The sequence below is a fragment of the Myotis nattereri genome (assembly GCF_964212035.1).
Source record: "Myotis nattereri genome assembly, chromosome: 2".
In the NCBI taxonomy this organism is placed as follows: Eukaryota; Metazoa; Chordata; class Mammalia; order Chiroptera; family Vespertilionidae; genus Myotis; species Myotis nattereri.
Window position 1 is genome coordinate 110,052,770 of NC_138076.1, and position 17,841 is coordinate 110,070,610.

At 41.8% G+C, this 17,841-nt stretch overlaps 1 protein-coding gene across 3 annotated transcripts in view; it reads left to right on the forward strand.

Annotated features, from left to right (window-relative positions):
- The window catches only part of EEF1AKMT1 (EEF1A lysine methyltransferase 1), a 33,281-nt gene that overhangs the window by 5,740 nt on the left and 9,700 nt on the right, over positions 1–17,841 (forward strand). For 2 of the 3 annotated variants that reach the window (XM_081083552.1, XM_081083554.1), the window contains exon 2: positions 2,664–2,826. In XM_081083552.1, coding sequence (XP_080939678.1) covers positions 2,683–2,826 — 144 coding nt within the window. In that variant the 5' untranslated portion in view covers positions 2,664–2,682. Of the gene's footprint in view, positions 1–1,086; positions 2,827–17,841 lie in introns of those variants that run through there. The other variant, XM_081083553.1, reaches the window with a different exon arrangement.

Genomic DNA, 17,841 nt, shown 5'->3' on the forward strand with positions numbered 1-17,841 from the left:
AGAGAATCATTGATTGGCTGCCTCCTGCATGCTCCCTACCAGGGATTGATCTCACAACCCAGGCATGTGCCCTTGACCGGAATTGAACCTAGGACCCTTCAGTCCGCAGGCTGAAACTCTATCCATTGAGCCAAACCCACTAGGGCACTTGCTGTAAAATTTAGAAAAAATAGGGTGCTGTTTTTGTGCTCAGAATAACTTTCTATATAATAAAAGGCTAATATGCAAATTGTCCCCTTGACTGGTAGTTCCACCAGGAGGCGGGGCCGGCCAGCCAACCACCTGTGGCCCCCCCAGCTGGCCCCGCCCCTGATCGGCCACCCCCACCTCGATTGGGGGCAGGACTGGCCAGCCAACCTCCCATATCCCCTCCTCCGGGCTGGCCTGGCCCAATCAACCCCGATTGGGGAGGGCCAGCTGGACCCCACCCATGCACGAATTCATGCACCAGGCCTCTAGTGATTTATAAATGTGGTTGGTTCCTTTATAATAAGGAATTTGACCCAAATAGAGGTAAACAAACACTTTCCCAAGTGATAGGAATGTTTATTATTCATGGAGGGCCCTAGGCCATATCAGCCTAACCTGGGGACAGGAGCTAGGAACTGACTTCAACCAGGTGGACAGTAATACAGCCATGAAGCCTCAATACAAACTGGACACCGACACTCACACATGGGTGCTGGGATTGTAGTGCCTCCTGTGAGTAGATAATTAAGGGTACAAATTGACTGGCTCTAATTTGTACCCTTTCCCTGTAATAACTGAGTATAATTGCCCTTAGAGAGTTCTGTGAGGCTTTCTAGCAAATTACTGAACATAAGGATGGTTTGGGAAGCCCCTGCACTTGCAGTTGTTGTCAGGGGTTTTGGGAAGACATGATTGCCTTCAGGACTATGCCTTAATTTGGCAGCTTCTGGGTGGTATCCCAAGAAGTAATTGTGCCTGGTCATCAGTTTCTACAAAAACACCTAACTTTTCTCCCTCTCTATGTTTTACTTTTCTTCTCTTTCTCCTAGTTGTCCCTTTTCTTTTTCATATCTCTTTCTATGCTCCTTTTTTCTTTTTTATTGTTTTATTGCTTAAAGTATTACAAAGAGTATTATATATGTCTCCTTTTTTTTTCTGCCCTTGACCTTCCCCTACCCTCCCATGCCCCCCAGTGTCTTGTGTCCACTGGTTATGCTTATATGCATGCATACAAGTCCTTTGGTTGATCTCTTACCCCCTCTCCCACCTCCAACCCTCCCCAGCCTTCCCGCTGTAGTTTGACAGTCTGTTTGATGTTGCTCTGCCTCTGTATCTATTTTTGCTCATCAGTTTATGATGTTCCACAAATGAGTGAGATCATGTGATATTTATCTTTCTCTGACTGGCTTATTTCACTTAGCATAATGCTCTCCAGTTCCATCCCTGCTGTCGCAAATGGTAAGAATTCCTTCTTTTTTACAGCAGCATAGTATTCCATTGTGTAGATGTACCATAGTTTTCTAATCCAGTCATCTGCTGATGGGCACTTAGGCTGTTTCCAGATCTTAGCTATGGTGAATTGTGCTGCTATGAACATAGGGGTGCATATATCCTTTCTGATTGGTGTTTCTGATTTCTTGGGATATATTCCTAGAAGTGGGATCACTGGGTCAAATGGGAGTTCCATTTTTAACTTTTTGAGGAAACTCTATACTGTCTTCCATAGTGGCTGCACCAGTCTGCATTCCCACCAGCAGTGCACGAGTGTTCCTTTTTTTCCACATCCTCTCCAGCACTTGTCATCTGTTGATTTGTTGATGATAGCCATTCTGACAGGTGTGAGATGGTACCTCATTGTTGTTTTGATTTGCATTTCTCAGGTGATTAGTGACTTTGAGCATGTTTTCATATGTCTCTTGGCTTTCTGAATGTCCTCGTTTGAAAAGTGTCTATTTAGGTCCTTTGCCCATTTTTTGATTGGATTGTTTATTTTCCTTTTGTTAAGTTGTATGAGTTCCCTATAAATGTTGGAGATTAAACCCTTATCGGTGTCTTTTCTTTTTTTTAAGATCAGTCCTATAACACCAAGGAGCCTTAGGTCACCTAAACAGTGATTTTTCAAGTACAAAAAGATCTCATACACAGATAATTGACTGAGAAATGTTTGCACATGGCCATTGGGGTACTAGAAGAAAGCAAAATGTCTTTAAATACTTAATAGTAAAATTTTCCTTCAGCAAGGAATTATGAATATCTCATTTGTAAAAACTGAATACCTTTAAAGGAACACTCTGCATTTGTTATACTGTAGTTCAATGGACTACCTCTGTAGATGTTTGATCTCATTTAAATATGTTTTCCCTTTTTAAAAAGATCACTTTCAGTTTGGATCTTTGCTGTGAGATAAACATTTTTAAATTGTTATTTGATGGGAAGAAGCACTTTTACTTTTTTTTTTTTAATATATTTTATTGATTTTTTACAGAGAGGAAGGGAGAGGGATAGAGAGCCAGAAACATCGATGAGAGAGAAACATCGATCAGCTGCCTCCTGCACGCCCCCCACTGAGGATGTGCCTGCAACCAAGGTATATGCCCTTGACCGGAATCGAACCCGGGACCCTTGAGTCCGCAGGCCAACGCTCTATCCACTGAGCCAAACCAGTTCTGGCACTTTTACTTTTTTATCTGCAGGTTACAGACAGTTTGTGAGATGAGTGACTTGGAAGATGACGATGTCCCCCAGCTTTCTTCCCACGCCTTAGCAGCTCTCCAGGAATTCTATGCTGAGAAGAAGCAGTGTGCCTACCCAGGTGGGGATGACAAATACAATGTTGGGAGAATAGAAGAGAATTGGGTGAGTAAATGCATCCCATATATATTCAGAAATATTGGTGTGGAACCTGTTCTGAACCTAGTTCAGAGTTTGTCTATATCCATCTGATACCCAAAGCTTTGTCACCTGTCATTCGGGAGCTGATAACCTATTTGGGGAACTAAGACAGAAAGCTGTCCAGGAATATTTTAAGATGGCATAAATGCAGATTTTCCTGGTCATGAACTTTCAAGCTTGATGATCAGTGGATGGGACTTTTTAGACAGGAATAGCATGTCATGTCCCACACAAAGATGTGACTCCTTCCTGTATGCAGATGCATTCTATTTGTTTTTATAGATAGAGTTCAACAATCCTGTAGAAAGGGAAAAAATATCATGGTAGTAAATGGGGTAACTGAACTTAAACATGTAATGAAACATTAATGAAAAGGAGTTCAGATGATATTAATAGTTTCTGGTGTATAGTGTGCATTTTAGTTATATTTTATGGTCCAAATAAAAATAGGAAGTGAAAGAAAAAAGTTGAGTTGAGGGAAGCTTCTAACATAAGCTCAGATGTAAAAAATTAAACTTTTTTGCAGGAGATAGTTGAGAATTAGATGAAGCTTGAATTTTCTGTGACTCCCTTAGATAATAGATTTGTCTTCCTCCCTTTGCAACTAGAATGAAGCTTTGTATGTTGGTGTGTTTTTTATAGTCTTTTACATTTTATGTCAAGTTTGGGTTTCTTACATAAAATTTTTCTATTTACCACCTGTTTGAAACTGACTATGATAAAAATATTTCTTTCCATTCTTTGAATGTTCCATCTACGCAAAGCCTCTTTCCCACTGTTTATTTCTTTGTGTTTGTCTTCTAGCTTGGTGCTTCTATAGATAGAAAGCATCAGACACCTGAAGAACTGCAATATTCTTGAGTCATCTTTCTCTTTTCCTTCTGCTTAATTTTTAAATAGTATGCAGTCTGTTCTGATTCTAAAAGTAATCTATACAAAATATATGAACAACAAAAAAAGTAAAAGTTAGTCCTACCTGGTTGTATAGCTCAGTAGGTTGGACTGTTATCCTGTATACCTAAAGGTTGAGGGTTCAATTCCTGGTTAGGGCACATACCTATGTTGCAGGTTCAATCCCTTGTTGGGGCATGTTTGGGAGTCAGTCAATGTTACTTTCTCACATAGATGTTTCTCTGTCCCTCTCTCTCTCCCTCTCTCTATAAAATCAATAAACATATCCTCTGGTAAAGATTAAAAAGAAAAGTCCTAATTCCACTACCTAGAATTAACAATTCTTATAATTTTGACACTTTCAATTATTTCCAATTACAGTTGACATTCAATATTTTATTAGTTTCAGGTATGCAAGCATAGTGGTTAGACATTTATGTAACTTAGGAAGTGATTACCCCAATAAGTCTAGTATTTATCTGGCACCGTACATAGTTATTACAATATTATTGACTATATTCCTTATGCTGTACTTTACATCCCTGTGACTATTTTTTAACTGCCAATTTGTGCTTTTTTCTTTTTCATTTGACAAATATTTAAATCATTTATTGTCGTTAAGTTACAGCATTTCAGAATACACACTGCATGGAAATGAATACTTTTCAGACCCAGGGTGTGAGATCTTAAGGATGTAGCCAGCTGTGGGTTGTCTCATGGTCATTACAGAACAAGTCAAGAGTTCTGAGCACTCAGGTCCTAAGAGTCACCGACTTTGTTCTCTTCCGTTGCTCGTTCAGTAAATTCTAACATAACAAACACAGCTTCAGAGAAAGCATCGCTGGGAATCACGGAATGACTGCCTGTGCGACTACTCGTTTTGAGGAGGAGGAGAGTAGTCAGTACTTGCGAGGCAGCCGGGGGTGGTTCAGGGGCTCTGGGCTCTCGCTGTCTCGCTGTCGCGCGGAAATGGTCGGGTTAGTAAAAACAGCAAAACAGTGCTCAGCCGGTCTTCCCCAGCAGGACTGTCCTGATGACGGAGCCGAGCGGGTGGCTCAGCAGCGCCAGCCCCTCCCTGCCCGCGGCTACGCTGCTGCCTTCTTACTCCTCTTGTGTTTGATGAGCGCCCGCCCTGGGGGAGCTGGCCACCTCGGTGGCGTGGCGCACGGGCAGGAGCCAGTTGTGAGGCTGCACCTTGTAGGCAAATCTCATGAACGTCAGAGAGTAACAGCAGAGGGCAAACGTCATCCTCCCACTGATAATCTCCGGAGACTTTTTCATGTCATTGATGGCGGCAATAGGGAGACCCCAGTTGGCTACTGGACCCCACAAGTGCATGCTCATGAGGTAGTCCCGGAAATCCTCGCTCCAGACATAGTCCGCCGCCTTCCGCACCTGCCAGCGCGCCCGCTGTGGCAGTGCCGGCCGCAGGCCGCCCTCGCTGCCCTCGCCGCCGCTCCTTGGAGCCCTACAGCCCGGGCCCAGCGGACAGAAGGGACACCCAATTTGTGCTTTTTAATTCCCTCATGTGTCACCCAGCCCCTTGAACCCTCTCCCATCTGACAACCATGTGTTCTATCTCTATGAGTCTATTTCTGTTTTGTTGGTTCATTTATTTTGTTCTTTAGATTCCACATGTAAGTGAAATCATATGGCATTTGTCTCTCTCTGACCTACCTCACTTAGCATAATACCCTCTAGGTCCATCCATATGATCACAGATGATAATGTTATCGGTGAAAGTGAGGTATCCCTTTCCCCACTGAGTGCTTGTGGTTGGGTCCTTATGTTATCTTGAGAAAAAGAATTTTCCGAGACTCGCATGGGAGGATTAGCGATTTTTATTTGTGTGGAATTATATCCCTGGGTTTGTAAAGTCCCATTTCCCTTAATTCAGTCCTAGAAGATGTACAGCTGAGGATTCAATAAAGGTAGAAGCAAAACCAGTGTCCAAGTTTCTGTTCCATATTGTAGCTGGGTCCAGTTTAGCACTAAGGTAGTTGAAGTCCATTAGAGCAGGGTGAATGTAGGAGAGTGAGAGCCCTGCAAGCCAGGAGTCAAGTGCGAGCAAGCCAAGAGCAAGACAGAGTGAGCTCCTTTGTTTAGGAGATTAAGTATCTCAAATCTTTCTGTGCTTGCAGTGGCCATGCCTACTGTGGCCATTGACCTGTTCCCAGGTGTGACTGACAGACAAGTACCTTCCCTATTTCACCCAGACTTTACTGGGATTGTGACTGTTCTCCACCTGTGCAGTCCCTTCCCCCATTGATCTGCAGGGAATAGACCTGGATAATATTAAATTGCAGCTTCCTGGCAAAAGTTGCACAAATGACATGCCTATATTATTTGGCCTTCCCTTTGTACCTTTACTTTGATTTATAACTGGATTAATTACAACAGTATCAAGATTTCATTGTTTAAAAAAATATGTTTTTTATTGATTTTAGCGAGAGGAAGGGAGAGGTAGAGAGGGATAGAAACATCAGTGATGAGAGAGAATCATTTATCGGCTGCCTCCTGCACATCCCGTACTGGGGATTGAGCCCACAACCCAGGCATGTGACCTGACCAGGATTCAAACCATGACTCCTGGGTTGATGCTCAACCACTGAGCAATACTGGCTGGGCAAGATTTCATTCTTTTTTATGGCTGAGTATTATGCCATTGTATATAGGCATTTATCTTCTTTATTATCTATTGATGGGCACCTAGGTTGCTTCCATATTTTGGCTGTTGTAAATAATGATGCATTGAATATATGGATGCATATATCTTTCAAATTAGTGTAACACATTGATTAAGACTAAGATTTTTATTTTTTTAAATGATCCAAGGACAGCTAAAACATATCACTGTGCTCTGACAAAAATGTGGGAGAAGGGCAGCTCAGTAGCCAACCATCAGAAAACTCTACTGCCTCCCAAATCAGGTGAAGCAGAAGCCCTACATACTACATCCATGGAGGATTTTCCTCCAGCTTTTCTATATGCAAAGAGGGAATCAGAGGTTGGAGTTTTTGCAGTAGCTAAGAATGGTTAGACATGGACATGTAGATATAAATGTACACAGACATGAGTTCATAGGTACAGATATCCAAATTAATATGTATATTTCATCTTTGGAAACATTTTTTTCTTGATATTTTCTAGGTAAACAATCATATAACATGCAAATATTAGCAGTTTTACTTCTTTATTTACTATTATTTTCTTGTGTTAATGCAAATATTGAGTAATATATTGAAAGCAGACATTCTTGCTTGCTTCTAATCATATGGGGAAAATGTTAGGTCTCTCACTCTCTGAGTATGATATTGGCTGTTGTTTTTTTCTAGATGCCCTTGGTAAGTTTGAAGGAGTTCCCAACTCCTAATTTGCTAAGAGTTTTGTTTTAAGCCCAAGTGCCCATCAGTAGATGAGTGGATAAAAAAGCTGTGGTACATTTATTCCATGGAATACTATGCAGCAGTAAAAAAGAAGAATCTCTTACCCTTTGAGACAGCACGGAGGGACCTGGAGAGTAACATGCTAAGTGAAATAAGTCAGTCAGGGAAAGACAAGTATCACATGATCTCACTCATATGTGGAATCTAAATAACAAAATAAACTGATGAATGGAGTGGATCCAGAGACATGGAAGTATGGAACAGAGTGCAGAATCTCAGAGGGAAGGTGAGGAGGGTGGGTGGGTGGGTGGGAGCTAATTAACCAAGGACCTTGTATGCATATATGCATGGCCCATGGCCACAGACAATGGGATGGTGAGGGCCTGGGGTGGGGGGTGGGGTGGGCTGCAGGGGGCTAATGGGGGGGAGAAGTGGACATATGTAATACTTCCAACAATAAAGAATTATTTTTTGTTTAAGTTTTGTTTTAATTATAAAGGGGTGTTGAATTTTGTTAAATGCTTTTCTTTTTGCATTTATTGAAATGATCATGTGTTTTTTGGAAATATTTAAAATCTGGGTTTATGAAATATCAGTGTACACTGGCAGCATACTCACACCACTGTCATTCAGGGGAGAAATGGGCCTCTTGCATTGCAGAGGAATCCACTTTTTCCATTAAAATAAGATAATTTATAAATGTGAGTAGATAATTAGAAATTTAAAAGAAAATAATCAGCATGAATAGAAGGAACACTATGAAAAACAAACAACTTGCCCCTAAGGGAAAAACAAGTAATTCAGTAAACATTCCTCAGGTTAAAGACAGGAGGCCACAGAAAAGGGGTAGGGCCTGGGCATCTCTGTGGTGGTGGTTCACACATTCTCCGATCCTCTGTATTTGTGATCCTGATAGTTGCTAGTTGAATCTAGACTAGAGGCTTAATCAGATTCAGGTTTAGTGTTTGGGGCAGTACTCATACACTGGTGGGGATGTGTTCTTCCATCAGGAGAAACATTGACTGCTTGTCTTCTTTTGTGGTATGAGCAGCCAGTGGTACCCAGTGCATCAATTCCATACTTAGTTAGGGCCTTCTATTTTTTAAAAAAAAAAAAAATTTCAATTACAGTTTACATTCAATGTGCTAGTTTCAGAATGATGGTTAGACAATCATATGGTTTACATAGTGGTCCCTCCAATATTTTGAATATCTACCTGGCACCATACCTAGTTATTACAATATTATTGGCTACATTCCCTATGCTCTACTTGACATCCCCGTAACTATTTTGTGACTGCTAATTTGTATTTCTTAATACCTTCACCCTTTTCACCCAGTCCCCTAACTCTCCCACCCCTCTGGAAACCATCAGTTTGTTCTCTACCAGTCTTTTTGTTGTCTAACAGTCTTTTTCTATGTTGTTTTATTCATTTATTTTGCTTTATAGATTCCAAATATAAGTGAGATCATGGTATTTTTCTTTCTTTGTCTGACTTATTTCACTTAGCATAATACATTCTAGGTCCATTCGTGCTGTTGCAAATGATAAGATTTCATTCTTTTTTAAAATAAAACTATGTTTTATTGATTTTTAGAGAGAGAAAAACATCAATGTGAGAGAGAAACATCCATCAACTGCCTACTCTATGCAACCTGAACCTGCAGTCTGGGCATGTACCCTTATTAGGATTCAAACTGGCAACTTTTTGATGCACGGGATGATGCTCAACAACTGAGCCACACCGGCCAGGGCAGATTTCATTCTTGTTTATGGCTGAGTAATATTCCATTATAGATATGTACCACAGCTTTTTTTATCCACTCGTCTTAGCCACTTGATGTGAGAGAGAAATAACAATGGGCTGCCTCCTGCATGCTTCCACTGGGGATGGAGCCTTGCAACTGGGAATGTGCCCTGACCAGGAATTGAATCAGTGACATTTTGGTGCATGGGATGACAACTCACTGAGCAACACTGGCCAGGGCCTCTGCCCACTTTTTAATTGGATTGTTTTTTTGATGTTGAGTTGTATTACTTCTTAAAAAATATATATTTTATTGATTTTTTACAGAGAGGAAGAGAGAGGGATAGAGAGTTAGAAACATCGATGAGAGAAACATCAATCAGCTGCTTCCTGCACACCTCCTACTGGGGATGTGCCTGCAACCAAAGTACATTCCCTTGGCCGGAATCGAACCTGGGAGCTTTCAGCCGTCAGGCTGATGCTCTATCCACTGAGCCAAACCGGTTAGGGCAGTTGTATTACTTCTTTAAAAATGTTGGATATTAATCCCTTATTGGATGTATCATTGGCAAATATCTTTTCCCATTCAGTAGGTTGTTTTTCATTTTGTTGAAGCTTTCCTTTGTTGTGCAAAAACTTTTTAGTTTGATGTAGTCCCATTTGTTATTTTTTCTTTGATTTCCTTTGCTCAAGGAGGTATATCATAAAATATATGGCTCAAAAGAATGCTAGATTTTACTGCCTATGTTTTCTTCTAGGACTTTTATGGTTTTGAGTCTTATATTTGAGTCTTTAATCCATTTTGAGTTTATTTTTATATACAGTGTAAGCAGATGGTCTAGTTTCAGTTTTTTTGCATGTATCTGTTCATTTTTCCCAGCACCATTTGTGGAATAGACTGTCTTTACCCCATTGTATGTCCTTGTCTCCTTTGTCATATATTAAGTGGCATGTAAGTGTGGTTTTATTTCTGGGTTTTCTATTCTGTTTCATTGATCTATGTGTCGTTTTGATTACTATAGCATTGTAGTATAGTTTGATATCAGGTAATGTGACACCTCCAACTTTGCTCTCCTTTCTCAAGATTGCTGTAGCTATTTGGATCTTTTGTGGTTCCACATAAATTTTTAGATGATTTTTTCTAGTTCTGTAGAGAACACCATTGGTATTTTGATAGGAATTGCATTGAATCTATAGATTCCTTTGGGTATTATGCACTTTTTAAGATTTTTTATTGATTTTTACAGAGGGAGAGAGAGAGAGAGAGAGGAGAGAGAGAGAGAGAGAGAGAGAGAGAGAGAGAGAGAGAGAAACATCGATGAGAGGGGAAACATCGATCGTCTGCTTCTTGGCATGCCTCCACCAGGGATCAATTCCCCAACCCCAGGATGTGCCCTGACCGGAAATGGAACTGGCAACCTCTTGGTGCATGGGTTGACACCCAACCACTGGGCCACGTTGGCTGGGTTGGAATTATTTTATTTTTATTTTTTAAAATGTTTTATTGAGCCCTAACTGGTTTGTCTCAGTGGATAGAGCGTCGGCCTGCGGACTGAAAGGTCCCAGGTTCAATTCTGGTCAAGGACATGTACCTTGGTTGCAGGCAAATCCCCAGTTGGGAGTGTGCAGAAGGCAGCTGATTGATGTTTCTCTCTCATCGATGTTTCTAACTCTCTATCCCTCTCTCTTCCTCTCTGTAAAAAATCAATAAAATATATTTTTTTAAAAATGTTTTATTGATTTCAGATCAGAAGGGAGAGGATAGAGAGATAGGAACATCAGTGATGAGAGAGAATCATTGATCGGCTGCCTCCTGTATGACCCACACTGGGGATTGAGCCTGCAACCTGGGCATGTTTCCTGAGCAGGAATCAAACCGTGACCTCCTGTTTCATAAGTTGACGCTCAACCACTGAGCCACGCTGGCCGGGCTGGAATTTTTTTTTTAAATCCTCACCCAAGGATATCTTTATTAATTTGAGGGATTGGGGGGAGAGAGAGAAACATCAATATGAGAGAGAAACATAGATTGATGGCCACCTGTACGTGCCCCGACTGGGGATCCAAGTGGCAAACTAGGTGTGTATCCTGACCAGGAATCAAACCTGCAACATTTTTGGTGTACAGGACACCGCTCCAACCAACTGAGCCACCAGTCAGGGGAGTATGGTCATTTTAATAATGTTAATTCTTCCTGGTAGCATGGTATATACTTCCATTTATTTCTATCTTCAATTTCTTTCTTATAATTTTCTGAGGACAGGTCTTTTACTTCTTTGCTTAAATTTATTCATAGGTTTTTTTTTAATGTAATTTTAAATGGGTTTGTTTTCTTAGTTTCATTCTCTGATAGTTTATATTTGGTATATAAAAATGCAACTGATTTCTGAATATTAATTTTGTATGCTGCTACTTTACAGAATTCCTTCATCAGTTTTAGTAGTTTTTGGTGAAATCTTTAGGGTTCTCTATATCCAGGATCATGTCATCTGGAAATAATGAGAGTTTTACTTCCTCCTTTCCAATTAGGATGCCTTTTTGTCTTCTTGTCTGATTGCTGTGGGTAGGACCTTTATTACTATGTTGAATTAAGAGTGGTAAGGGGGGTAGGAGAGGCTGGGAGGGGGTCAATCAGGGGAAAAGGAGACTATGTAATACTTTAAACAATAAAAAAAAAGTGTTAAAAGTGGATATCCCTGTCTTGTTCCTGATCTTAAGGAAAATGCTTTTTCTTTTTCCCCATTGAGTATGACATTACCTGTGGGTTTGTCATATGTGGCCTTTATTATGTTGAGTTATGTTCCCTCTGTTTCTGCTTTGTTGAGAATTTTTATCATAAATGGGTGCTGGGTTTTTGTCAAATGCTTTTTCTGCATCTATTAATATAATCATATGATTTTTATCCTTCATTTTTGTTTATGTAGTGTATCACATTAATTGATTTATGATATTGAACCCACCTTGCATCCCAGGAATAAATCCCACTTGATCATGATGTAAGATTTTTTAAAAATATATATTTTTATTGATTTTAGAGAGGGAGAGTGAGATGGAAACATCAATGATGACAGAGAATCATTGATTTGTTGCCTCCTGCATGCCCCCTACTGGGGATCAAGCCCACAACCCAGGCATGTGCCCTGATCAAAAATCGAACCGTGATCTCCTGGGTTCATAGGTCAATACTCAACCACTGAGCAACACTGGCCGGTTGATTTTTTTAATATATTGCTGAATTTGGCTGCCTAATATTTTGTTGACGATTTTTGCATCTATGTTCATCAGAGTTATTAGCCTATAATTTTCTTTCTTTGTAGTGTCTTAGTATGGTTTTGGAGTTAGGATAATGCTAGCCTCATAAAATGAGCTTGGGAACCTTGCTTGCTTTTGAATTTTTTGAAATAGTTTGAGAACAATAGGTGTTAGTTCTTTGAATATTTGGTAAAATTCACCTGTGAAGCCATCTGGTCCAGGACTTTTATTTGTTGGAAGTCTTTTGGTTACTAAATCAATTTCGTTGATTGTAATTGGTCTCTTCAGATATTTTGTTTCTTCTTGAGTCAGTTCTGGAAGATTGTATGTTTCTAGGAATTTAATTATTTCTTCCAGATTGTCTAATTTGGTGGCATATAGTTGTTGGTAATATTTTCTTATAGTCCTTTTTATTTCTATGGTGTCAGTTGTTACTTCTCATCTTTCATTTGTGTTTTTATTTATTTGGGTCCTCTCTCTTTTTTTCTGGTTAAAGGTTTTATTAGTCTTTATCTTCTTAAAGAACCACTTCTTGGTTTTATTGATTTTTTATTATTTTCTTTGGACTCAATTTTATTTATTTCTGCTCCAGTCTTTATTCTTTCCTATTTTCTACTCACTTTGAGCTTTGTTGTTGTTCTTTTTCTAGTTCCTTTAGGTATAAGGTTAGATTGTGTACTTGAGATTTTTCTTGTTTTTTGAGGTATGCCTGTATTGCTCCAGATATCCCTCTTAGGACTGTTTTCAATGTGTCCCATAGATTTTGAATTGTGTTTTCATTTTATATTTTTATTGTAAGAGTACATTTATTAAAGCTAAGGACAGTGAAACAAGGAAACGCATAGGCCTTGGATGGAGAGATACTAGACGGGGCTGCTTTGGCTTTCTAGAAATGTTATGGAAAAGAAGTGAGCCAAGGCGGGGCTGCTGTCAGTTCACTAGAGAGCCAGAAAAAAGGGAACCTTGGTGACCGATTCAGGGATTTAGCCTGGACAAGCTGCCAGTGCCTATTGCTTCCCTGGTTGGAAGTCTTGTGGGAACCCTTAGAGCAGTGGTTCTCAACCTTCCTAATGCCGCGACCCTTTAATACAGTTCCTCATGTTGTGGTGACCCCCAACCATAAAATTATTTTTGTTGCTAATTCATAACTGTAATTTTGCTACTGTTATGAATCGTAATGTAAATATCTGATATGCAGGGTGTATTTTCATTGTTACAAATTGAACAGAATTAAAGCATAGTGATTAATCACAAAAACAATATGTAATTATATGTGTTTTCCGATGGTCTTAGACAACCTCTGTGAAAGGGTCGTTTGACCCCCAAAGGGGTCGCGACCCACAGGTTGAGAACCGCTGCCTTAGAGTTTAGGAGATGCACCTTTGCTGGGGAAGGGGAAGTAGGGTGGAAAGGCTCTGGTGTGTTCCAGGAAGGAGAATGTACTGTTTCCATCTTCATTTATCTCAAGGTATCTTTTGATTTCTTAATCTCATTGTTAACCCAGTCATTGATTAATTACGTTATTTAGCCTCCATCTGTTTGTGTGTTTTTCATGTATTTGATTTCTAATTTCATACCATTGTAGTTGGAGAAAATGTTTGATATTATTTCTGTTTCTTAAGTTTATTGAGACTTGTTCTGTTACCTAACATATAGTCTATTTGGGGAAATGTCCCATGTGCACTTTATTTATTTTAAAAATACGTTTTTATTGATTTTAGAGAGAGGGACAGGGAGAGGGATAGAGAAATAGAAACATTGATTGGCTGCTTTCTGCATTTCGCCTACTGGGGATGGAGCCCAAAACCCATGTCCCCTGACCAGGAATCAAACCAGTAGCTTCTTGATTCATGGATTGATGCTCAACCACTGAGCCACTCCAGCCGGACTCCATGTGCACTTTAAAATAATGTATATTTTGTCAGTTTGGTGTGAAATTCTCTAAACATATCAATTAAATTCATCTGACCCAGTGTGTTTTTAATGCAGCAGTTTCTTTATTGATTTTCTGTCTGGAAGATCTCTCCATTGATATCAATGGGGTATTAAAATCCCCTACTATGACTATTACTGTTGATCTTTCCCTTTATGTCTGCCAATATTTGCTTTATGAATTTAGATGCTTCTCCATTGGGTGCATTTGTTTCTTATTATGGCCTTTGTTTTAAAGTCTGTTTCGTCTGATATAAATATTGCTACCCTAGCTTTTTGTTTGTTCGTATTTGCATGAAATATTTTTTTCATCCCTTTACTTTCAGTCTGTATGTATCTTTTGATCTGAAATGGATCTCTCATAGACAGCACATAAATGGGTCTTGTTTTCATATCCAGTCAGTATCCCTATGTCTTTGGATAGGAGCATTTAAGCCATTTACATTTTAAGAAATTCTTTTTAGGAATGTATTTATTGCCACTAGGGGCCCGGTGCACGAAATTCATGCACTGGGTGTGTGTGTGGGGGAGTGTCCCTCAACTCAGCCTGCCCCCTCTCACATACTGGGAGCCCTCAGGCGTTGACCCCCATCACCCTCCAATCGCAGGATCGGCCCCTTGCCCAGGCCTGACGCCTCTGCCAGAGGTGTCAGGCCTGGGTAGGGGACCCTCATTTCCCCCCATCACTGGTTCTGCCCCCAGCCCAGGCCTGATGCCTCTGGCCCAGGTGTCAGGCCTGGGCAGGGGACCCCCAGACCCCTCCAATTGCTGGCTCTGCCCGTTGCCCAGGCCTGATGCCTCGGCCAGAGGCGTAGACCCCCATCACCCTCCAATCGCCTGATCGGCCCCTTGCCCAGGCCTGACGCCTCCGCCAGAGGTGTCAGGCTTGGACAGGGGACCCCCATCTCCCCCCGATCACTGGCTCTGACCCCCGCCCAGGCCTGAGGCCTCTGGCCCAGGAATCATGCCTGGGCAGGGGACCCCCATCTCCCTCTGATCGCTTGCTCCACCCCCCGCCGAAGCCTGACGCCTCTGACTCAGGCTTCAGGCCTGGGCAAGGGGACCATCATATCCCCCCAATCCCCGGCTCCGCCGCCCATCCAGGCCTGATGCCTCGGCCAGAGGAGTTGACCCTCATCACCCTCCGATCACCAATCACTGGATCGGCCCCTTGACCAGGCCTGAGGCCTCCAGCAGAGGTGTCATGCCTGGGCAGGGGATCCCCAGCTCCCCGCGGTTGCAGGCTCCGCCCCTGCCCAGGCCTAAGGCCTCTGGCCGAGGCATTAGGCCTGGGCAGGGGACCCCCAGCTCCCCGCGGTTGCAGGCTCCGCCCCTGCCCAGGCCTAACACCTCTGGCTAGGCGTCCACCCGGGCAGCGGGGACCCGCAGTGGCAGCGGGGGGCGCCCCGATTGCGTGAGCTCTGCCCCTGCCCCTGCAGGACGCCTCTAGCTGAGGCGTCTGGCTCGGGCAGCGGGGACCCGCAGCTGCAGCAGCCCCGCGATCGTGGGCTCCGCTTTAGGCCCAGGCAAGGGACCCCTAGCTCCCGGGACTGCCAGCTTCGACCGTGCCCAGCTCCCATCGCTGACTCCACCCCTACTTCCTGCTATCACTGGCCAGGGCGGCAAAGGCGCCTTCCGATCATGGCTGGGGGCAGGGCAAAGGCGGCCCCAGGGCCGCCTTTGCCCTGCCCCCCAGCTCTTAGCTCCCCCCTGGGTTTCCGATCACTGTCAGTGGCAGGGGGCTTCTTCCTGCTTTCCCTTTCGCCTCCCTGCATTGTGCCTACATATGCAAATTAGCCGCCATCTTTGTTGGCAGTTAACTGCCATCTCAGTTGGCAGTTAATTTGCATATAGCCCTGATTAGCCAATGAAAAGGGTAGCGCCATACACCAATTACCATTTTTCTCTTTTATTAGTGTAGATATTTATGTCCCTCTTTTTTCTTCTTAAAGCAGTCACTTTAACATTTCTTGTAATACTGATTTAGTGGTAATAAACTCCTTTAGCTTTTTTCTTGTCAAGAAAGTTCTTTATTATCTTTCAATTTTATTATTTTTTTAAAAATTATCTTGTTGTTGTTGTTAATCCTCACCCTAGGATATTTTTCCTATTGATTTTTTAGAGAGATTGGAAGGGAGGGAGAAAGGGAGGGAGGGAGGGACGGAAAGACTCTTTGATTGGTTACCTCCCACACACACCTTAACTGGGTGGGGGGTCAAACCTGTAACCCAGGTACATGACTGGGAATCGAACCTATGACACTTCAATTCATGGATTGACACTCTAACCACTGAGGAACATCAGCCAGGGCTATTTTCCTTCAATTTTAAATGACAACCATGATGAGTAGAATAGTCTTGTTTGTAGATCCTTGCTTTTCATCACTCTGTATTTCTTACCAATCCCTTCTGGCTTGCAGAGTTTCTGATGAGCAATCAGCTGACAGTTTAATGGGAGCTCCCTTATAGTTAACTAACTGCTTCTCTCTTACTGCTTTTAAGATTCTCTCCTGTCTTTAACTTTTAGCATTTTAATTATGATGTGTCTTGGGCCTCTTTGGGTTTATCTTGTTTGGGATGCTCTGTACTTTCTGGACTTGTGTGTCTTTTTCCTTCACCAGGTTAGGGAAGTTTTCAGTCATTATTTCTTCAAATAGGTTCTCAATCCCTTGTTCTCTCTCTTCTCCTTCTGGTACCCCTATAATGCGGATGTTATTATACTTCCATGAATAGCAGAAATGCATTCAACTATCCTCATTTAAAAAAAATTTTCCCCCACAAATGTTTATTTTATTCTTATTATACATTAGGTACTCTGCTGGGATCTGGAGTTGTCAAGATGCATAGAATGATCCCTGACTACAGGCATTTATCATCTGGTTGGAGAAGGAAACTGTTATGCAACATAACATAATGCAGGTTCTTAAAATAGAGTACAATGCCATGGAAGAGGAAAAGAATAAGGACATAATGATCGCAAGGTCAAGGGGGTCCTTCCAGGGCAGGAAACATTTCACTTAGGCCTTGTAGAATGAGGTGTGGGAAAGGAGGAAGCCATGGCATGTTCAGGATGAGGGAGCTGCCAAATCACTAAAAAAATTGTTTTTATTTTTGTTGCTTTGATTGGGTGTTTTATGCTACCTTGCCTTGTGAATTGTTGATTCAATTTTCTGCTTCATCCAACCTACTGTTTAGTCCTTCTAGTGTAGTCTTAATTTTATAAATTGTAGTCTTCATTTCTGACTGGTTCTTTTTGTGGTTTCTATGTCACTTTTTATGCTTATTATCTCTTTGTTGAAGTTCACACTACTGAGTTCATCCATTCTTCCTCTAAGTTCCTTGAACATCCTTATAACCATTGTCTTGAACTATGTGTCTGGTGGATTGCTTGCCTCTATTTCATTTAGTTCTTTTTCTAGAGATTTCTCCTGTTCTTTCATTTGGGGCATGTTTCTTTGTCTCCCCATTTTATCTGCCTCTGTGTGGTGGGCTAGGAGCTTTGTGTATTAGGTAGATCTACTTTGTCTGCCAGTTTTGGTAGAGTGGCCTTATGTATTAGGTATCCTGTGGGGCCCAGTGGGGCAGTATCCTTGATCACCTGAGCTGGGTGCTCCACAGGTGTTCTTTGCCTGGGTTATGAGTCCTCCTATTGTAGTTGAGTCTTGATTACTGTTAGCCTATCTGTGGGTGGGGTTGACCCTCAGGCTGTCTGACTGTGAGGATTGACCCCAACCACAGTATATGAGCTACTATGCAGGGGGCTGACCCTATG